This window comes from Acyrthosiphon pisum, chromosome A2, assembly GCF_005508785.2.
Source record: "Acyrthosiphon pisum isolate AL4f chromosome A2, pea_aphid_22Mar2018_4r6ur, whole genome shotgun sequence".
NCBI classification, from domain to species: Eukaryota; Metazoa; Arthropoda; class Insecta; order Hemiptera; family Aphididae; genus Acyrthosiphon; species Acyrthosiphon pisum.
The window spans coordinates 68,144,650-68,168,754 of NC_042495.1; the positions used below are offsets into that span (position 1 = coordinate 68,144,650).

A 24,105-nucleotide genomic window follows, 5' to 3' on the forward strand; every position below is an offset into this window, starting at 1 on the left:
TTTTTGTGTTAATTTATTGAATTTTGTTTACATAATATAATTTACGTACGATACTCAATAATAGTAAGCAAAACAATATTAGTACCTACCTGATGGTTTTGTAATATTTCATTATTATTAACTGTCACTTTGGTAACATCATCTGGTTTGAACATGTGTATAGATCCAAGCAACCGACATGAACAACCCTTCTAAAACTGCGCTGGCTGAAGTGGAAATCGAAGCGATCGACGTGAACGATAACCAGCCAAAGTTTGAAGTCGATTCGTACAACGTCAGCGTATACGAAAACATCCCAAATGGCTATAACGTGTTGAGGGTGGTTGCGACGGATCTGGACCAAGGGGACAATGGCGAATTTGTCTATCATCTAGTGGACCCCAGCCAGGCGTTCACCATTGACGGCAAGACTGGTTGGATAACGGTGCGAAACCACACGAAGTTGGATCGAGAACAGAAGTCTAGCTTCTCTCTGCGAGTATACGCCCGGGAAAAAATACCGTTCGTAATGCAACAAAAGGAAACTGGGTAAGTAGTGATAGAAACTAATTGCAAACACCAACCTTTCATAGCGCATATAGTAGACAGTATAGTTAGTAAGCAATATAATATTTACATGTGCATACTCGTGTTTTCAGAGACGCGTTCGTCAGCGTTGAAATAACCTTGCTCGATGTCAACGACAATAGCCCGACGTTTGTGCCAAACAACCAGTACTCTTTCAAGACGAGAATCGACAGTCCAATTGGAGCAACAATTGGAAAGGTACCTACATACTTTATATATAAATGTTTTATATATTTTTTTTTTTTTTGGGAGAGGGGGGGGGGTATTAGCGGCCTCTAGGACCATCCCGACATACATCCAGCCTTACATCCGTAACGGTTGCTCGCGCATTCCAATCAGTTCCTCTTTCTAGATCTTCCACATCGTTCTTCACTACATCTTCCCACCACATTCTCGATTTCCCGATGGGTATTTTTTCTGCTTGGTCTTTCTCTAGTGGGTACTGTACAGGGGCACCCCTAGACAGTTTTCAAGGGGGTGGAGTGAACCTATTTTTTAAATCAATAATTACTATAGGCGTATTTTTCTAAAGTTTGGGTGAACTTAAGTCAATTTTACTGACTTCATTTTTTATAATGAGATTACATTACAAATAAGCTCACGTAAAAAAGAATTCTTTTTACAATGATGATGATCGATACCAGGGATGGCAAACCTTTTGAACACTGCGTGCTCAAAATGACCTTTTTTTTCAAAATTATATCATATAATAGTAAACATTTTCGCGTTCCCACAAAATCTTTTCGCGTGCCATGCATTTGCCATCCCTGATCTATACTATATCTATACTAGACTAACTAGACTTATAGCTCATAACGTAAAATTAAACCTATGATCATTATTATTTTGTTGACAATGAGAATAATTTGTATACATTAAAATTTGTTATACGGGAAGAATGCCCCTTCATTCCCTCTTTTGGGAACGCGCCTGGTACTGTACGGAGTATAATTGTTTCTCCAACCATGTCCTGTCCATTTTGGTCTCTTATTTCTGATTGTTTCAAAAATGTTTGGTTGGAAATATATACGAGAAGTATATACTCTTATTACAATATAATAATATATAATATTATATACTATATACCATATACTATCATAGCGGTCATCCATAAATTATTATAATATGCTTAAATGTTTATTTTAGTACCTACTCTACTCTAGTATCAAACTATTTTCAAAAGAATGTTTGTTATATTATAATGTATTAAATATTTAATGAAGATAAATAAATGATGCCATTCTATTTTTTTAAATTAGGTTGAAGCTATAGACCCGGACGATGGAGATAACGGACGTGTGGTTTACAGGATATCGTATTCGCCGAACAACGAATCGGAACTTTTCGCAATCAATCCTGACACGGGTGAAGTGTTTGCGAATGAAGTACCGATAAATCCAGGCAAACATACGATAATCGTTAACGCATCTGACCAACCAATCGATCCAAAGGAAATGAAATATTCTTTGGCTGTCGTCACAATCACGATTGTTACAGAAGGTAACCTTTTCATATAGAAATTGGCATCTTTTTTTCTTATATAAAATAAATATTTTACGACGTACAGAAGTGATCAATCCTGATTTTGTTAACGCTCCGTACGAATTTTGGGTTGGAAGTGACGTGCCCGTCGGCACGAGCGTAGGTCAAGTCCGAATAGTTTCAGAAAACCCTAGTATCGATTACGATTTACTTCACACCTATCAAGAAGGAGGTAAGTGTAGTACTCAAGTAAAAATCACCGCACTTATATATGCAATGTGTTTATGAAAATCCTTAAACTTTTAGTACCGTTTGCCGTGGAAGAGAAAACCGGCACGATATCGGTCGTTGAGGTGATTTCGAATTTCGATCGGACCGATTATGAATTCGAAGCGGTTGCAACAGATAATCGAAATTTGATTATTTCGACAAATGTCACTATTCATATTGTTTACTCGGATTCTAGTCAAACATTAACAAAGTAACGTATATCGTTTAATTTTGTCCACAAAATAAATATAAATTATGTTATATATAGTTACCTAATCATGTGTATAAATTTCAATTGTTTACATAGAACCGTGGATCCCATAAGTCTAGTGTTTCGAGTTCGCGAGAATCTCCCGGGTGTTGCAATCGGAAGACTGTGGAATGTTGATTTCTCGAACTCATCAACCATGTCTAAGCCTAATTTTATAGTTGCCGACCCGGATGACGGAGAGTTATTTACCGTATCCGAAGATGGCGTTTTATACACGAAATCTGGCTTGGATAGAGAAACCAAAGAAAGTTTCAAGTTGACGGTCATTGCGGATCGGAAAACAAAAACTGGTATCCACCATGCAACAATTTTCCAGATACGTATCATAGTCGATGACGAAAATGATAACGCACCCGAATTTCAAAAAACTCACTACGAAGGTTCAGTGTTGGAAAATTGTGACGTCGGTACACTCGTAGAATTAAATGCACCTGTTAGAACAATCGATCGAGACATGGGATCTAACGCTATGTTTTCATTGAAACTAAATGGAGAAGGTAAATGTTTCTTTAAAATCTGATAAGTTGCATAAAGTGTAGTTTGATAATAATTTTTCTAGAAAATATTTACATAAATAAATTTTAATAATTTAAACTGATTTTGTTATTGGCGTATCCTAGACGGGCTATTAAAATTCAAAATTCAATATATTTTGTTAATTTATAATATGAAATTGATTATCATATGTCTAAGTGTCTTATATTATTTAATCTACAAAAATGTATATTCTAAAAAAATAAAAAATTATAATTATTTGTATATGATTATTAAAATGATAAAAAAAAATAATCATCAGGACCTATATGCACACATAGATCGTATATAGTGAAAACACTATATAAATACAACCGTATTAGTATACAACACGTATAAAAAATCAAAAAAATCACTTATACTAATTTTTTGACATTTTAATGTACGTTTTTTCTAGACGTTTCTACCGAGGTAATAGAAACACGATATAAATTAGAATATGATCATATCCAGTGCAGTTTTTAGTATATAATATTTATAATACGTTTAAATTTTAGGCAGTGAAATGTTTACCATCAATAAAGAAACCGGAGACGTAATTGTTTCGGAGCCTATGATCGATAGAGAAGTTAAGGACACGTATAGCCTTAAGATCGTTGCCACAGACCGAGGAAATCTGTCGTCTGAAGCTTATCTTACGATACGAGTAACCGATCTGAACGACAACGTTCCTGTTTTCAAACGCATAACCGTATACACCAAAGACAAACTGAGAGTTGCAGCCAGTACCAAATCGAATATTTCGGTCACATTGGGTGACTATTCGATACCCCATCGATTGGACAACGCCACTACGACCGCCGTCGTGTGGCTCCCCGAAACGATACAACCGGGTACGCCGATATTGGCAGTGAACGCCGAAGATGCTGATTCCACCGGATCGATTATCACATATAAACTGGCGAGAAGTGGCATGGAGTTTGCTATTCATCCGATTTCGGGTCAGCTGTCCGTAGTGGGACAGTTGAAAATAGGCGGACAGGAATTGAACGTCACCGCGGAAGACGAGGGTGGTCTGATAACTTGGATATTGATAATAGTATTCGTCGAAGAAGACATTTTGTTCGAAAAAAAGTGAGTATCTAAATTGGTATCTATGAGTATATAAATAATATGATTGTATAATATAGGTGCATCTACTAAATATTGTGAGATTTTTTTCTGCATGAATCATATATAGGGTGATTCACCAATCATGCTCAACTCCTTTTTTTTCTTCAATAATGCAGTTATTCAAAATCTGATTTTTGGAATTTAATTCATACTTTAAGGCCATATTTTAAAATTACTGACAGTTTTTTGTGCTACTCATGGTATGCCGTATCGATATACAAACTTCTGTTTTTCAAATGAGAACACCACTTTTCAAAATCAAAATTCGTGCGAGTAGTTTTTGAGTTATTTAACTTCATTTCTTAAGGATGAAAGGTCAATGGTAATGGGATTATAAGATATGGATGCTTTGGTGATTTGAAAATTTTAATTATTAATATTATTAATCTACGAATATTAATAATCTGTAAAAATGGACCAAGTATAATAAATTCTAGATCCAACTTTACAAATTTATTTTATATTTTTGTAAGCCCGTTTTTAAGCATCATTATCCTGAGTACAAACATTTTAATAGCTAAGAACCACGCATTCAAATTTTGAATTAGGTGTATTGACATTTTCAAAAAAATTATCCACTAAATTATTTACAGTAAAAGGGGTGTTCTCATTTGAAAAACAAAAGTATGTATCGCCACAGGACACTTCAGTTGTGCAAACGAGTTCAAGTGTATTTGAAAATACGGCCTTTAATAGTATCTATTGGTGATGGGAATTTTTGTTACTTTCCGGGAGTCTTTATATTCAGTATAGTTATGATAATATAGCAATGATTACGTAAACTCCAAAAATCAGAATTTGAATACATTTATTATTAAAGAAAAAATGGGGGCGAGTGTGGCTGCTGCATCACCATGTATCTATATATTATTATTTCTACAATATTGTTATCACTTATCATCATCATCATCATCATTATCTTGTTGTATTTTTGCATATTTAGATTGTATGAATTTTGGGTACCCGAAGGTGCGTATAAACATCACGAAATCGGCTGTATCACTACAGAAGAAACTTCGGTCGTATACTCGTTAACCAAAAAAAGTTATCGGAATCCCACGTTCGTTATGACTGACGTCGGGTGTTTGTTGGTGTCCGGTGATCTAGACAGGGAAACCAGAGAATCTTTCGACCTGCGGTTGACGGGCAAAAGAAAGTCTGGTGGAAACCCGTCGACGGTGGATATCGTCGTCAAACTGTTAGACGTAAACGACAACGCGCCACAGTTCCGAAATCATCATCGCGTACGAAAGTTGTCCGCCGACGAAATTGGACTGAAAGGATTTGAAGGAGAGCTCACAGTTCCCGTTTACGAAGCAACGTTGGCCGAAGCAGGTACGGTAGGAACCATGATCACAAGAATCGTGGCTGAAGACCCCGATGGACCTGAAGACGGAAATTCTGTGGTTACGTACAGTCTATTCGGACCGGGTTCAGCGTTTTTCGACATAGATCACGTTACTGGAGTGGTTACATCAAAGATTCCACTGCAAGGTGGTATTTACAATGTTACCGTTGTCGCATCGGATTCGGGTTTCTCTAGGAAAGATAACGCCGCGTTATTAATCGTCAGCGTTGCCGACAAGAACTCAGGAGTCGAAGAACCGTTGCTCGAACTTCGTTATTTTGAAGTGGAAGTCGAAGAAAACTGTTTGGTGCCGTTAGAAATTCTCAAACTTAACGTCACGTCAAGGTTTAGACGGTCCGCTTCGTCTGTAAATTATTCAATAATCCCCTCGGAAAACAGCGAGAGTTTTGAGTGAGTCAGCGTTTCGTGTCAAGTTTTCATTATTATTAATTGTTAAATTAAATATAAAAATAAATTTTTTCATCAGGATTGATTCAAAAAATGGCAACGTTTATCTTATCGAAAGTCCTGATCGAGAGTCTACTCCGACTCTTACGGTAATGGTTCGCGTTGAAGTGACAGGAAGGAAAGGAAAGTCCACTTATATGGTGCATCCGGTTGCACACGACATAGGTACGAGATTTTAGCATATTGTAATTTGTAATTGTAATTAAATTACAAAATATAATGGCGTTTTAATGGTTTAGCTCTTAACGAAGCTCGAATCGTACTCCGAATAATCGATCAAAACGATAACTCTCCGGTTTTCACAAACGAAAGTATGCCAGTGATCGCTGCTGTGTCTCCGTTGACAGGTTATGGAACTCCGGTGGCAACCGTTCAAGTAAGTTTAGTGTATTTACTGTTAAACTATATATATGAAAATATTATTTTGAACCCTACTGAACTAATATTTATATGACTTCAGGCGGTAGACCCAGATCTGGACATCAACTCGGCCATTAGGTATACGATAGTCGGAGATCCCGTCGAAAAAAGATATTTCAATGTTGACGAACACACGGGTCTAATACGAACGGTCGGAGGGTTTAATCAACTCCTAAACAATACCGTTTTTGGATTTGACATTCGAGCGACCGACAAAGCAGGCGCTCCCAATGGAAGATCGGCGATTACAAATGTCTTTGTTAGTTGTACATTTTCATAAAGTTATCAATTATAAACTCTTTGAATAACTTACATAATATGTTTTCGAACGTCAAAGGTTTACATTTTGGATGATCAGAAAATAATAACATTGGCTTTGGGAAAACAACCGTCAGTCGTTGAGAAGAATACAGATGTAATAACGAGTTCAATGACTAATATCACCGGATGTATGGTTAAAATATGGAGAATAGATTCAAATACAAATAACATGTAAGTCTTAACTCTCTAGCTAAAAGTTTATAGCAGATTAACGGCTAAATTTAAATTACATTATTTAAAAAATGTATACCTAATGTTAGGTAATAATATATAAGACAATTTTTGTTTATTTAAATCGTTAAAAAGCTCATTTTAAAGTTTAAACTGATATTGGGCTTCAATAAAATATAACACTATCGGACAATGAACTGTATAAGTAATATAAATCGTATAAAATAAATAATATTATATTCGAAATAGTATTTATTGTTTCATTAACCGAGAGGACCCTATTTTCAAATCTGAACTAGTAAAAAGTCTATGAATGTATTTTCTAAAATATCTATTGAATAATTATTTACGAAATCTCACATACTAATATTTTAGGACTGACATTCAACTGTATGCCGTGGATCCTATTACAAACGCATTGGCAGATAGTGATTTATTAATGAAGTAAGCACATTGTATAATATTATTTTATATTTTAAAATACGGGCACACGCTTACTAGTGTTTAACTGTGTTTATTTATTTCAGTTTGATGTTGGATCACCAAGATGAAATCAATCACGAACTAAAGCCGCTGCAGTTCATCGGATTTTCTCGCATACCGAAAAGCCATAACGACGTAGTGGTGGAAAACTCATTAAGCCTTTATACGACGTTTGAACTGCTAACGGTTTTGTTCGGATTTATTATTTTCATGGGAGCCATAACCGGCGTGACGTGCGTGTGCACGGGACGTAAAAGGTATACTATACGAATAATGAGTATGAAATAAAAACACTTTTGAGACGTACTGTTTTAACGTTAGTTGAACACGACTATTATACTATTATTAATAATGTATGGATATACACTTGCAGGGAGAAAAACAAGACGATTACTTCCTACGGAAATTTCGGTTTCCACGAGAGGTCTCCGTTCACTTTGAGCAACGGTAGTCTAGCGAGGCTGTCGACCTGCGAACCCAGATCGCTACAGAACCCCACGTCGTTCATGGAGGGTTCGCTTTTGTACGGCGGGGCCGTGACCAACCCTAAGCACCTGCGGAGGGGTCTGCGATGCAATCAGTCGAGGTCACTCATACCCGTCGAACCACCTATCACTCATTTGCGGCCTCAGTGTGGGACCAGGAGCGATCACCACGACAATCTGCAAAACGATTGTTGTTCGTGTAGCAGCGCTACCGGGAGCACGGGCACCGCCAGTTTAACCGAGTCTTTTGTCATGAAGTAAGTGTGTAACCAGTCCAATACCATAATATTACATTATTATAGTGGTACTGTGAGGTGGCACTAATACGATACCGCGTGGTTATGGAGATGATTATTTCACGGTATCATTATATTATATTCAACAGGTCTAGTGACAATTTCGAAGACTCGTTGCGTTCGATTGAAAGACCTAATAATAACAACTGTCAGAGGCATCACCGGTGTTGCAATGAAGATGATCCGAATAAGATGCAAACGAACAATTCTAATATTAAGGTCTGCAAGTGTCCATTGGCACTGTGATTAAACTGCTCATTATTTTATTATTATATTTTTATAAATGTTGTATATATAGTATTATGTACAGATTATATATTATTATTATTATTTAATTTTTTGTTGAAAATAAAATTTAAAAAAAATTGTACACGCGGTGACACATTTCTTAAAACATTAGATTTCGTAATATAGTATTATGATATTATTGATATGTGATATACTCACACTAGATGGAAATATGATTGAATTCCAAGTCAACAGCATTATAATATATTATACAAAAGCTAAAAGCACTGTATGAATTCAAACATTTTTTACAGCAATAACTATTATCAAAAATTCAAGAATTTAAAGGTACTTATAGCAAACAAATTGTATGTAATATAATAAATTGTACAATAACATTTTGCAAATGAAACACTTCGGTTATTTAACTGGATAACATAATATTATACAGTATACAATATGCTGCTGTTGAAAAAATTTAACACTAGCGACCAAATTCATTCAGTTAAATCATAACCATTATAAAATATAACTGAAAAATTTTATTAAAATAAAAAAACCATATTTTATTATTATCATATTTAATTAATTTAAATCGAAAATTAAAAATCATATAATAGTTTAAATATTATGTAAAAAAAATGAATTCGTTAAGTACCCACATGTCCTGAGTATCTAGTAATACATTTTTGGGCTTGCGAGTCATTAATCTTAATTATATTTACTTATGGTATGTCAAACTTGAAAAATTAAAGTATGATCCAAACAATATTTCGATTGAATGAAAAAAAAAAAGACGGCGCGTTGAATAGGCAATTTAAGGCCTATGTACTACTATTTTAATCACGACTATAATAATATTATTGTATGACGTATGTACATTGTATATTATTGTGTATTACTTTATAGGTATGTTTATTTAAACTTTAAAGTATTATGAACATAATGTAAATTATAAAATAAAATATAGTAAATAACTATTATTTATTATACTTTTTAAATGAATTTATGTTTTTTAAATATGTTTAATTTATTTTAGGCACAGGAAAAAAAAAATTCAACACGAAAATATATACATTTTTATTATAGAATATTTAATTTTAATATTATGACAATACCGTTGTCTAAAAACTCTGTAATAATATTACTCTTATAAATAATAACATTATGAACATAATAACATGTTATGTTACAATATTATATTACATTTTAATATTTTATAAACTGAATTTGTCATGGGTGGTAATACATATTGTTATATAATTATACTTATATTTATAGGGGAGGTTTAAAATATATTTACAGAACACTTGTGACGGGCCCTCTTCTATAGCGTATACACACTTGACGTCAACACATGATTATGTGTTATTTTATTATTACGTTGTGTTTGATATTTGAACTTATCTAACGTTTTTCTTCGTGAAATTCTTTTCGATTTCGGCTAGTGTTTTGCCTTCAGTCTCTGGCAAACATTTGTAAACGAATATAATACCGATAGCGGCAAGGATCCCGTATAGGAAAAAGCATCCATATAGTTCCACCGAGCTTTGAAGATTCAGCCAGGTCTTCGACACCAGGAAAGCGATAATGTAAAAGGTCGCCGCGCACGCTCCGCTAGCCTCTCCTCGTCCTCTGTAACGGCATAACAAACGGTCAAATTTTAAACGTGTCTTATAACAACAAAAGGTCGAGTGGAAAAATCGAAGAAAAAAAAGTTTGTCGCACCTGTTTGGAAATACTTCGCTGACCAGTAACCATGGTACGGGACTGATGCCCAAGTTCATGGCAAAGTACAGCGTGCAAAACAGCAACAGTGGTATCGTCGGTACGGGTGACCACTGGTGCTGTGTGGTCAAATATGTGTAGGCACCCAACGAAAGGCAGCACAGCGCACAACATGACATTGAGACCAATGACAGAACTCTTTTTCCGACCAGCCGCACCAGACAAATGCATATCAATGCCCCAGCACCCTGTAACGCCGCAGACCAGACCTGGAATAATAAGAATTCATAAATAATCAGATATTAAACATACGAAAATAACAATGGTGATATAGTACCTAAATGGCTAAATCTATATTATCGGTATTAGGATAGACATTTTTCCAAAAAAAAAAAAAATTAAAGAAAAACTTAACCATTATAGGTATCCAGCTGATTGAACCAGTATTAAACTAATAAACACACAGTATAATATAATATAGCTTTCAAAATTGACAGGTAAAATATGAAAAAAAAAACATAAAGTTTATTTGTGTATTGTGACGTACATTTGCAGTTTGCACAATTATTTATCATAATACCTATATATTTTATACTCATATATAGCATATTATGTGAACGATTTTAAATTGATAATATTGGTTGGTGATTTTTTGTCTGGTTAAAATGGGTTCATGCCTAGAGATGACTAAATATCCTCTGCCTAATTGTCAGTATTCGATTAAAATAATTTAAATCAGAAGGACTGCCACCGACCTTCATTCTTTCAGAATTTAGATCGTAACTGCGCCTCTGTTCTTTAAAAATTCTCTGACCTCTGTGTCCTGTCGTCTGCAGTCCGTCAAATATTACATAACAATATATTGTTATGCATAGAACTGCAGGTATACAATATACGTTTTGTAGCTTAAAAAAAGAAGCAGCATGCTTACGGTGAGTACGCTTGGTGACACAGGCACTTGCAGCCGGGAGAAGACTTCGATCATGTACGGTCGCATGGCCGTCAGCGATGCGGCGTGGAAAAAGAAGAAGTAGACCACGACCAGTCGTAGTGGTATTAAGATTCCGGGACGCAATAAATCTCTGACGATGTCGATGGCGCTGGGTTCGCTCTTCGTGGCGAATTCACTGTCTATAGGAAACAAAAACAAAAAAAACATGACTTATCACAACCACGCTGTTCTTGATTTGCCTATTCCCGGGCGAAGAAAATCGCGAATCGTCAAACCTGGTACGCCGGTGTATCCGGACGATTTTCTGATCTTGGCTTGTAACAAATTGTTGAATTCGTTTTTGGACTCCTGACAGTACAGTTCAAGATTGTGAAATTCTTCACTCACCTCTTCGGCAGAAGCCCACCCCCGGAGCCATCTCAGCGACGACAGCGCTTCGTCTCTTCTCCCCTTCGTCAATAACCAGACGGGTGATTCGGGGATCTGTATAACAGGGGTTTATTTAATGGTAAAAATCGAAATATAAAACAATATAAATATAATATAAAATATCCACACTGACAAACCGTCTTCGTTCAGAATCATTTTTTGTATAAAATGATATTATATCATTGAATTCAAATTTAATACCATTATTCATTATACAGTGACCCACTTCTAACCTATACTATACAGCAGAGCGACATCCACTACCCACTTTTTTACGACTCAAACACAATGAACTACAAACGTCGGTTTTCTAAATGTAGGTACATATTTTTGTTGTAATCGCTTATTTTATTTAATACGCAAAATCATATGCCAATATTCGGCTGATAATTATTATTAACAGATTAATAAATAATAACAGACATTATTTTATTATACATTATGTGTGTATTGAAGATAATAATGATTAAATGATAGTAATGAAGATTCAATTATTAATAATAAGCTTTTCATCCAACGACGAAAACCGCATACATTTACTTGCAAAATGATTTCTTTCAAAATACTTACACTGAAATATTAAAACAAAAATCCAGCGTTTTTGATTTTATGATATCAACGATATGAGGGACGAAATTATATGAATGTCAGAATGTACTATATTATTTAGGAAAAGGTGGTTATTATAAACATTATGTTTAAAGAGGAGTTTGCATCTTTTAATTCTAATTATTACTAAATCATATACATATACGTAAGTATATTGATTATTTTTGCATGAAATAAAGATCATTATTATAACTTTCAATATTAAAAACTAGTTTTGTCGGTTACACGTATGTTTTAGTATTTAATTCGATGTGACCAAGAAAATTATGAAGTACCTATAATAATATTGTAATTCTAATTTTAATAAACAATCCATTCAGTGATGATTGTCAGAGATTATCACCCGTATATTCAGCAAAAATGATTTGAAAACCATAAAATGGAAGTAACTAACTACCCACATAGCAAATGATTGACTAAAAACATTATTACAACATCATAATAATATTATTCGTGATTATAATATTATTATAATGATAATATTATACCAATATTATAATAACAAAATGCTACCAGGGTAAAGATGTATAAACCTTATCAATTTGAGTGTTAAAAACCATTCTCCGTATTATCATTGTTTGTACTACAACAATAAGCGTAGTGAAATGAATAATGCAAATTATCTATTATAAATGTCTATGTCGTGGTATATAAATCAGACGGACAGTCGACTATAGTTAATATTGTCGCGACTCGTGATATTGGAATCAGAAAATTAAACAACTGTCAGAGTTGATTTGTTGCGTAGGTAGGTACGAAATTACGATGACGATGCCATGTTTTATCATAATTATATAAACTATAACCTGAGTATTATAATATAACAGTTTCAGAAACAATATTATGTCAAATTTAGAGATAAAATCTATACGCTGCTGCAGATTTTTACCCAATCAAAAACACGAACTCTAATTATATTATGAACACCGATTTCGGTGTGATTTATAAAAATATATATTTAAATATCTTAGTTGTTGCAAGGCCATTAATGGCATTTTCAGCTTATAGAATTATTATTAATATTAATATCAACAATATTTCTTTCAACGAAAATGGTTATTTAGTACACGTATAACCGATATTCCCCACAAAGATTAGTAGGAATTGTTAGTAACACAAGTAAAAAACATAATTTTGCAGGAGAATGGTTAGAAATTAATGTTGTGTAATACCTAAAATTGTTTAAAATATTTAGTAACAACTGTCACCCACCAACGTATGAAAAAAAAAAATGTTATCACAGTCATCGATTTACTTAAAAAAATATGTCTTTAAAGTTATTGTTGGTTGCACACTATGTATTCCCCAATTGTTGAATATTTTTGTTTATTAAGAGGACGTTACACCGACACTTGTTGTGTACGTCCTACAAATGCGCAACATAGCAAATTTTGAGCTTCGCAGATCACGGTTAACTCTATTTGTTTAAAAATTAGAATAAAATTTAAAGTAAAAATTGTTATATAGGGAATCTTATAGGCTTTTTGTTATATTTTAGTTTTAAAGCGATATTTGAGTATTTTAAAATTGTAAATTGTTTGTATATCTTAAAATACACATAACTCGCTTTAAAATTAAAAAATAACATAAAGCCTATAAAGTGCCCTGGATAATAATCTTATGTTTAAATTTAATATAGGAAAATTCACTCTAATTTATAAACTAACAGAGTTAAACGTGATCTGCTGAGTGTAGCATTTAATATGTTACGTACTTGTAAGACGGAGACAAAAAATGTCTGTGTGACGTCCTCTGGAGGTTATTCCTAAAATGAAAAATAAAAAATAATAATTAACTGACATACCAGCGATATGGCCACGGCGGCGAGCACCGGCACTAGGCAGCTTACGAGCATTGTCGTCCTCCATGGAAATATCCACCCGAGCACAAACTCCAGCAGGTGACCCATGACGATCATGGAGCTGGAGAACGTGGACAGTATGCCCCTAACGTCCGGTTCGCTGATCTCGCCGATGTACGCCATCGTGGGCCCCTCCAGGAACCCAATGCTTATGCCCATGGTGGCCGAAGCCGTGTACAGAATCCACGAGGACTCGGCCGAGTACAGTAGGTACCAGGCGACCAGGTGGGGCACATTCACCAGCAGCAAGCACCGCTTCCGGCCAAACACGCTCTGCACGCAGCCCGACACCAAGCAGCCCAGAGGTTGGCACATCAAAATTATGCTAGCTGCAGCAGAGTCCCAGGCATTGTTTTACGAAAGTTAAAATAAATAGAAGTGGTTATATTATAATAGGTATACTATATGTCCATTCCGGCGTTTCATGTGCCAAAGACTTGGTTTTTAAAAGAAAAAAAATATTTCAAAAAAATGCATGTGCCAATATTAATTCTACTAAGTATAATAATTAACCCAATCAAATTAGAAAAAAAATCTACAAAGTTCGGAACTAGTTCCCCGAAAGCTGGATTTTGGTTTTCTTCTTAGTTAATACCTCACTAATAAACATACTAAAATACCTGACACCTACCCCTGTGCGTAGCCTGCCGCCCCTCTTCAGGGTGGTGCGCCCCTTTCACTGTTTTCGTTTATAACTCATCAGATTTTTAAATTACAATAAAAATAGATATGACCAAAATTAAAGGCTATACAATTTATCATATACTAAATTTACTTTTAATATATATATATATATGTTGCGGTAAGTATTATATTTTTAAAAAATATAAAATTTTTTTTTATGGTGTTTGAGCAAAATCCGTCAATTATACGCTAAAACGACCTATGACAAAAGTTAATGAGCAGATAATTTTACATAAAATAACGTTAAATTTTTTTAACAATTTTAATCACCGTAAGTCATATTGTTGTTTATATCGGGTAGTGACGATATAATTGAACAATTTGTTGACTATTACAAAATATATGAAGCAGAAATACAATTACAATATACTAATTACTAAAAAAAAAAAATCGTCGAAAGCTGAATTTTTGTATATAATTAGTTTATACCTTACTTATAAACATACTAAAAGACATAACACCTACACCTTGTGCGTAGCCCCCCACCCCTATTCATAGATTCACGCTCCTTTCACTGTTTTCGCTTATAAATCGTCAGATTTTCAAGTTACAATAAAAATACCTACAACTAAAATTAAAATTTAAAAAAAAATTAACGTTATTTTATGTAAAATGATCTGCTCGTTAACTTTTGTCATAGATCATTTTAGCGTATAATTGACGGGTTTTGCTCAAACACAATAAAAAAAAATATAATACTTACCGCAATATGTATGTATATTAAAAGTAAGTTTAGTCTATGGTAAATTGTATAGTCTTTAATTTTGGGTCATATGTATTTTTATTGTAGGACTTCTAGTATGTTTATTAGTGAGGTAATATCTAAAAAAAAAACCAAAATCCAGCTTTCAGGGAATTAGTTCCAAACTTTTTGCTAATTTGACTGGACTACTAGATAGTAATATAACAAATTAAAACCACTCAAATAAACAAAAAATAAATATGTGAAACACCTAAAGTGGTTGAAAAAATAAGCTATAATTACTCTCTACGTCTCAAGGAATCTATTAATATAACTTGTATTGAAAGCGAACAGGTAGTTTTTCGAGTCTATTAACTTCAGATAAACCACCATCTATTTTTATATTATAATAAACTATTCATCCCACCGACGTTGCCCGTGCAAAGATTTGTTTTTTTAGGAATATATTTGTAAAAAAAATGTAAAATATGCCATATTTCTACTACCTAATAATATAAGGAATATAATAATGTAACCAACGGAAAATAAACGTACATAATATTTTCTAGACACATTCAAGTATTATGTAACTAAATAATATATGTCATGAATACACTGGAGGACCAGTTGTCAAAAGTGGTACAAATACACAAATTTTTGTTGAAATCATAAGAAGGTGTAGAATACATTGTTAGGTGGAAATCTTATGAAAATTAAACCTATAAAAGTCGAACATGTATTTCAAGATGAGCATATTATAACATTTTTAAATAAAATATTCTGTAGGTCATGCAAACTTAAACGCAAGTCAAAAATAGCCTATGAATATTGATTTAATTAAACGTAATATTTTAAATTTACCAATCCACGAAGACTGAGAATCGTCCAGCGAAAGTCCCTCTTTTGCGTTATGGAGGGCGCCGATGACAATTGTTGGAACGACTATCATCATTCCCAAATCCAACATCAATAAACTCTGAGCGACCATCGCGCATATCTACAAGTGCAACATCGCGTGTATTGTAATATCGTACTCGAAAAGATAATACATTTTATATTATGTTAAATTGTTTTTAACATTGTAGGAATGTCGCTAAATAATTTATTTTACTTTAATTATATAGAAAAATAGATAATTAAATTACTCCCTATACTATAAAATTAAATATTTATACGTATTATAGTGTAATACAATGTATTATTAAATATAATTATCTCCGAGTATTATAAGAGGTAGGTATACGATATTTACATCCGTTTTAGCATTAATTCCATTAAATTAAATTTTATGGAAATTGTTTTATTAATAACTATAAAAAAAAAATAATTTTTTGGTCCTCGTGTGTATGTGTGCGTGTTTCTACAGGTTTTGAAATTATGTATGCTACTATAGACAATGATCCATTAAGCATGTTCACCAGATTTTATCATATAATAATGTATATTAATTTAAAATTTGATTTTTAGAATTTTTAAGGAGTATCTTATGTCGATTTTTTTTAAATAAGAACTACCCTTTTAATTGTAAGTACATTGATAATCAAATTTTTTTATTTTTAAATTTGAAGAGTTGCTTATGAGTTATTAAAATGTGTAGGTATACCTTACTAAGGACTATTAAGTCCTTTAGTATAGTTTTACAAAGAATATAAAATTAGTTTGATTTTCAACCCGTTTTCTATCAAGTTAATCATATTTAAATGGTTTTGAATCATATCACCGGCTCTTACGTGGTTTTTGTGAGAGGTGGTTATTATAGCGTGTGTTCAGCATATTATGTACCGAGAGATGTATAGAAAGTCTTAGGGATGTCATGAGTGAAAATCGAGTTTAAGTTGTATACTTACTTAAACTCTCACAGTAATCCATTAATCAAACAACGGTCCTCTACAACTATCCTCTATCTCATTCAACGATAATGTAAGTAGAAGACTCAATTAATCAATGTATTATAAATGAAAAGATTGGGGATGTTTATGCTTGGTGAACCACTCTGCATTTTCAGTATAAAACAATTATCTATATGCCTCTACGGCCATACACGCTCGTGTAGCAAGTATAATACATATTATTATATGGTAATAGCTATATAATTAATATTAATTATCATTATTAATGACTACAGCAATTGAAATAAAAATCTATTAAAAATAGCAGATAATTATTATAGGTAACATTATTGGTGAGTCGATGTCGTTTCCTAGTAGGTAGTAGCCATAATTACTCGTAGTATATATTGTATCATGTATAATTAATAAATTTATACCTGTGATAATATTCGTTTATGTTTATGCCGGTCACTCGTACTGCCGGATACGATTAGCAGTGATCCAGGCTCCCTGTAAACAAAATATGATAGGTATTATCAAGGTTATTAAAATCACTGAATCGGATTTTTATTCTCCGACACTGTTGCGATAACTTTGTCATGTTATATTGTAGGCTGCACCCACAACTATTACAACAATATAAATAAACTGTCGTGTTCGTTATTTCGATAAATCATATAACCTTGTAACGCGAAAACCGTCGGCCCCATATATTATGTACCGATAATATATTATTGGTCTTGTTGTGAAACGGCTAGATACTATAACAATGTATACGTTCCTTTTTCTCTGCACCTTTTGAAGGACATTTGATTAACTCTACTTTATTTATCAATATATTATCATACATTTTTCTTCCCATTAATGATTTGTACTTACACTTACGCTATGGAATTGCCGAAAATAATATAAAAGATTTTATATAAGATATAAAATATGTGATATTCGTATTAGGTACCTATATTAAGTATAGATTATAATTGGCCAATATTCAAGAGTAAACTATTATTTTACATTTTAAAAGCAATTCGAGAATAAATAATGGAAATATATGCATATTAGACTGCGAATTCATCGCTTACGTTTTATTAAAAACAGTCATTTTAATTGAGCCTTTATAGCCGAGAATAATAATTTTGTTTGATGAAATTTCAATTTTCGAAACGGTACTTGAAATAAAAGCGGTTAAAGGAGAAAAAACGTACGGTTCCACGATTTTATAATAATAAATAATTACGGACGACGTTTTCTACCAGAAATATTGCTTCAAATGATAATTGAAAAGTGACCTTTTTTGTTGCATTTTGGATTTTGTTCCCTACGGTTTAAAGTTCGAAACATTTTAGCCATTTTTGAAATATTTATAGACATTTTCATTTTGGGAGTTTTTGTTGTTGTAATTCGGTTAAAAACATTCATAAAAACTTGAAATTTTGGTTGTTTACTTATATTAGCCTTACCTAAACATGGTAAAATTTTAAAAACATTTTAGCGACTTTTGAGCTTTTTATTTTATTTCATTTTTATGATATTTTCTAATTATAAACTATAATTGTATAAATTACCTTTTTATATAAATCGTTCTTAAACTGTTCTTATAACGCTTTGTTTATCACCATAGAAACGAATACAATTAAATAAAAAAAATTCCCTCGTCCGCTTATAATCGTTTTTTATCGAATGCAATCATTGCTTCAAATCGAATACAGTAAAATTACACTATCCTGTCCGAGGAGCGAAGAGACGATGGACAAACATCCACCATCGAAAATACAGCAGTATACAGTATTTTAACTATTTTATTTGTATTAGTATTTTTGTTTCTAACCCACTTGTAACCTACTGTAAAGCAGAGCGCCACATCCTACTTTTATTTTATTTTTGATTTAAAAAAAAAATATTTTACCGTGTGTGATTATATAAAGCATTTTAATTTTTTTATTATGAACTTAATCAATTAGGTAATCATAAAAATTACAGTATTTAAAAATAATTTTATAACTGTAGTTTTTAATTATTTTGGAGCCACTTGGAGGTACCTAAAACGTATTTTGATTTAAATTTTTTGTACATGTTGTATTGCAAAAAAATTAAGCTATGTATGCATATGTCTTATATAATAAACAAATGCTTATTTATATTAGACTCTAAGCAAAGAAATTAAAAATATGGTATTTCAGATTTAGACTGGTGTCGATTAATTTTTTCATTTAAAAATGCATCGTCCAATTAAATCTATTACAACGACAGAAAATATTAATATGAAAGTTATGATTTAATTTAATAACTTTCATTAACTAAATTAATTGTAAAAGTAAATTGTTTACTAATAAAATTATACAAAGATTATAGCGACGTGTGCGTTATATATAATCAATTATATTGTACTGTTTGGTTAAAAACTGTACCTGAATGATATTACTATAATAGTCACTAACATAATATACTATAATATCTTATATTACTATTTTTTTTTTTTTTTAACTATTAAATGATTTGCAGGGCGATGCTTATAATAATGATTGAGCACCTACAGGGAATTACGATTGTCCACTCCCTCTCAATAAAAAAAAAACACATTCGATAGAAAACGATCAGTGGTTGCCTAAGTCAATATTAGTAGTATCAAACATGATAATATATTCTCAATTCTCAAATAAATTTCATTTATACTTACAACCACTTTTTGCCAAAGAAAGGTATTTTTGTGTTTATTTTTTATTCAATTCGTGTATGATTGAATGATTCCAAACTCTATACATCTTATGCGGTTAGTGGAGTTTTACTACAGTGATCCACCCATGGGAATAGGGTTATAGGTTATATGCATAGTTGTGGAGAGTTTGTATACGTACGATTTGAACTCTATTTTCTGAGTGAGTAGTACCAATTTTTTTTTGTCAACAGTTAACTCGCGTAAGACTATTATATTATAAAATAGTTTCAAGATATAACGACGCCGTGGCAATTTGTCCCACCAATTTTATATAATTATTATCGTTTCAACAGCGGTAGCACTACGTCTTGCAGTCTATACAATCAATAATTCAACTACATCCACAGGAGGTACATAATACGACATAGTTGCGTAATTACAGGGGTTCTGTTTTTTATAAAATATGATATAACTGAACAAATAATAAAATAACGTTATCTATGTAATAATTTTGTTATTCCTCATCAATTTTAGCAGCATTATTATCATCGAAAATAGATTACATTTTTTATTTAATGTAAATATTGTATTTTTATATGCACATACAGACATACAGTGTCTAAAATTTTCAGATTTTTATATCTGTATGTAATCAATTGATATAAAAAGATAGTGTAGATACTTAGGTGAGCAAAGCGATTGGCTTCAAATGTGAAGTGTTAATTGGTCTTTATGACTATTGGGATTAATGGAATTGTACCGATGATAAAGTATTAGTTTGATAGGAAACTTTATGTTTTCAATAAACTTACTTGTCGGTACCAGTGATATATTTATAATTAATAATTATTATTGTTATTGTAGGGCGATTGTCTATATATCATCCTATATATCTAACTTAACATAACAAAGAGCTACAGTCAAGACTCGTCTCAATATTCAGAAAACTAATTTACCTATGTGAAAATCAAAGTTCATAACGTAGACGAGAGGACTACATTATAATTATGGTCTCAATAAAACGCCGATATATTTTACAGAAGTGTTTGTCCATTTCCACCCTTTATGTTGGGTTATCGTGTATTGAATATAATTGCGATCGGTTTGCAGACAACCGCGCGCAGCTTCGAAATCAGCGTTCGAAAAACAAATAGTTCTGGCACGAGTTTGCAGTTCGCAGGAATATTAAAATTTAAAATGTATAATAACATGTAAAACAACAGTAGGCAATTATTTAGGTCGCAATCAGTAGACATACTTATACAAACTGGTGACGAAAAAATACGGCGTCTACCGACTAAATAATATTATAATATACATAATTTGCACCAATATTAGCGTTGTCAGCAAAAATGGACGACTCCCGCTGTGCAACCATATCATAATAATACAGCCCAACTTATCATTCACCACGTTGTTTTTAAGCTTTCGTTTTGAATTCAGACGGTGTGGCGTCACATTATACGTATTTTTTTATTCTGGCGCTTTAGTTCAGAGTTGTGTGGAATTAAATTAGTGGCGAACTATAGGTATGCTTACCTAACCTTTTTGTGAATATTAATTTTTCGATTTCTCTACACTACAAAAATTCAAAATAAAACCGTATGTGCATTGTCGCGTATGAGCATAATATTATAATGCATTATGTGGGTGCCCGAGGTATGATAATGACGTGATAATAATGTTGGATCTGTGGTTTTTTTGCTTTTTTGTTTTTTATACAATATAATATGTGCAACTATATGTTATTTACTCATCGATAATGATCAGGGAACGATAATTTATTATACTACGTGGAAGTTAAATATTTCACTGTTAAATTTGTTTATGTGTTGATATGTTCTTAAAACAAACTATTTATATTTTATAATGTACCAGTAATGTAATAATATAATAATTATTAATTAATATCCATAACAAAATGTAACGACCTAAATGATTGATCATCGATGATAATTGGTGTGATTTAGAAATCCACTTACAAAATATATCGTTACGTGTTAATGATGCGAAATGATGACAGGTTAATTAAGTTTTAATGAAAAAATTACAATCATCGCCTTTATAATATATTTTATTACTAAATTTTAAAGTAGATATCCATATCTGAACATTATTTCATAAACAGTAAAATATAATATTATGGCACTGCAGACAATTTTCAAAAACAAGTTTTTGTTTTGATATAAAAATGTATTTCATTGAATGAAATTATACTATAAAAATATATTATATATTTCATGTATTATGAATTTCCTGCTACAATATGATATTGTAGTAAAAATAAATATAAAAAGGACTCGTGTGTGTTAAATTTAACGACTTTTTTAGAATATCTACGTAATATTCAAAGCAGACGAAATTGAAAATATAATATATTTTTGTTTTCATTTATCTAGGTCACTAAATGTTTGTAAAAAGAAAAAATGAAAATTTTATTATTCAAACCAAATATTATATTATATTCTCTTACCGTGGCCAATTCCCCATTTGACTTGTCTAGCACGTAACAATATCCATCGTTGTCTCTCCAATTTTGAATGGGATCGTATTTTTGTCAGATTCATATTACCTATTGTTGTAATGCGTTTTCCGTGTACGGTGCGCGTACATCAGAAATATATGATAATAATAGTTATCATATTACAATGATGGGATCGGGTTAGATAATGACGATTAATGGTTAGATAATGACATATTTAACCATTTATATTGAAGTTGATGGATTTTCATTACGTGACACAATCTTGACTCTAGATAGTGATTTCATAAATCATAAAGCCCAAGTTATTGTATCCATCGCAATTAAGTAATAACTTCGAGTTTACAGCAATTAAGCCTCAAAATTATAATTAACATCATAAACAGATATAGTTGATTTAATAATAATTAATAATTAAGAGGTTGTCCGTGCACAAGCGGTAATTAGTTTTATTTCTCTCTCTCCCCCCCTCCCCGGTGACATAGACAAAAAAACCGATATTTAAGGTTTGTGAGTAATCCTGTGAGTAAAACTACCTACCTTTTTAAATTTTGGCTAAAAATATCTTAGATCTATTTAGATTTATAAAATTTATTTTTTATTTGTTAAGTCAACTATATAATGTCAAATAATAAATACAATTTAGAATATAAATTGTCTATAGAAATTATCAGTTAAAGGTGATTTTAATCTAAGATTAATCAAACAGATAAAAACAATTTGTGTGAATGCGTTTTGTAATATAAATTGTTGCCTGAGGGTCAGAGATAAAAAACATATGGCAAGAAAACATCCTCAGCTTTTACCTGTACAAAATAGTTTATGCCTAAATCTTAGCGGCACGAAAAAGATTCACTGTAGAATTAGTGCGGGATACTACCACTATGAGCATAATCATTAATCATTAATAATATTATATTACATAGGTATACGGATGAATTAAAGATTTATAGTTTACGTCGATATGAAAATAAATTGTATACGAGACAGTAGTTTTCAAATAAAATACGTTGAAGTTTGGGGATTTAGGTTCGGCCCTTAGGCCACTCTAGTTATACGCCACTTCAGTGAAATATGGGAACATTGGGGACATTTTTCAGTTATAGGAAATATATAATGAAATATGTCTTATTTTCGTCGTTATAATATATATATTATAAAATATATGATACCCGTATCCACAAGAAATTACCACTTCATTGATTTCTTACATTTATTTAATATTTTATTCTTTTATTTAATGCATTATATACTAAATGCTGATACAGAGTAAAAGAATTTTGGCACATATTTTACCGTTAGTTCCGTTTCATATTTTTGGTTTATTGATTTTTTCTACGTTCCATTTTTATTTACCATTTTCTTCCAAAATGGGAACTTTGCTCACTGATCACCGTAGGTATTTTATACTATGAGGAAAGTCAACCACCCGAAATAAAAACTTGACAAAACATTTTCTGTAATATAGAAGTTATTGAGTATTTTTAATAGAATCCGAAGCAAAATCGTAAAACGTTTATTTTCATTCGTAGTGCATTAACCTTCTATAGTACTGTTATTATGTAAGATAATAAAATATATAACTACACGGATACATAATGATATTATAAAATGAAGATGACAGACGCAGTGCCGGTCATTTGGGGGGGGGGGGGCAAGGTGGGGCATTTGCCCCTGTCTGATTTTAAAAGCGGCCCGATGGGCCGTGCCCAGTTGTTACCATCTTACCATTACTA

At 32.1% G+C, this 24,105-nt stretch overlaps 2 protein-coding genes across 2 annotated transcripts in view; one reads left to right on the forward strand and one right to left on the reverse strand.

Moving 5' to 3' along the window:
* LOC100168329 (cadherin-89D) overlaps nt 1-9,366 on the forward strand; it is a 90,618-nt gene extending 81,252 nt beyond the window's left edge. The window contains exons 8-23 of the mRNA XM_001943842.5: nt 164-528; nt 639-765; nt 1,827-2,067; nt 2,135-2,281; nt 2,356-2,530; nt 2,627-3,087; nt 3,622-4,198; nt 5,181-5,996; nt 6,073-6,218; nt 6,293-6,429; nt 6,514-6,732; nt 6,811-6,965; nt 7,341-7,409; nt 7,493-7,705; nt 7,822-8,190; nt 8,319-9,366. Of these exons, the coding sequence (XP_001943877.2) occupies nt 164-528; nt 639-765; nt 1,827-2,067; nt 2,135-2,281; nt 2,356-2,530; nt 2,627-3,087; nt 3,622-4,198; nt 5,181-5,996; nt 6,073-6,218; nt 6,293-6,429; nt 6,514-6,732; nt 6,811-6,965; nt 7,341-7,409; nt 7,493-7,705; nt 7,822-8,190; nt 8,319-8,475 (4,374 nt within the window). The 3' untranslated portion in view covers nt 8,476-9,366. The remainder of the gene's footprint in view (nt 1-163; nt 529-638; nt 766-1,826; nt 2,068-2,134; nt 2,282-2,355; nt 2,531-2,626; nt 3,088-3,621; nt 4,199-5,180; nt 5,997-6,072; nt 6,219-6,292; nt 6,430-6,513; nt 6,733-6,810; nt 6,966-7,340; nt 7,410-7,492; nt 7,706-7,821; nt 8,191-8,318) is intronic.
* Nucleotides 9,367-9,532: 166 nt separating this feature from the next.
* Nucleotides 9,533-24,105, reverse strand: part of LOC100159435 (facilitated trehalose transporter Tret1) — a 19,816-nt gene continuing 5,243 nt past the window's right edge. The window contains exons 2-8 of the mRNA XM_001943797.4: nt 17,669-17,741; nt 16,264-16,399; nt 13,980-14,365; nt 11,413-11,620; nt 11,117-11,316; nt 10,186-10,454; nt 9,533-10,092 (exon numbers count right to left, since the gene is read on the reverse strand). Coding sequence (XP_001943832.1) covers nt 9,861-10,092; nt 10,186-10,454; nt 11,117-11,316; nt 11,413-11,620; nt 13,980-14,365; nt 16,264-16,399; nt 17,669-17,741 — 1,504 coding nt within the window. The 3' untranslated portion in view covers nt 9,533-9,860. The remainder of the gene's footprint in view (nt 10,093-10,185; nt 10,455-11,116; nt 11,317-11,412; nt 11,621-13,979; nt 14,366-16,263; nt 16,400-17,668; nt 17,742-24,105) is intronic.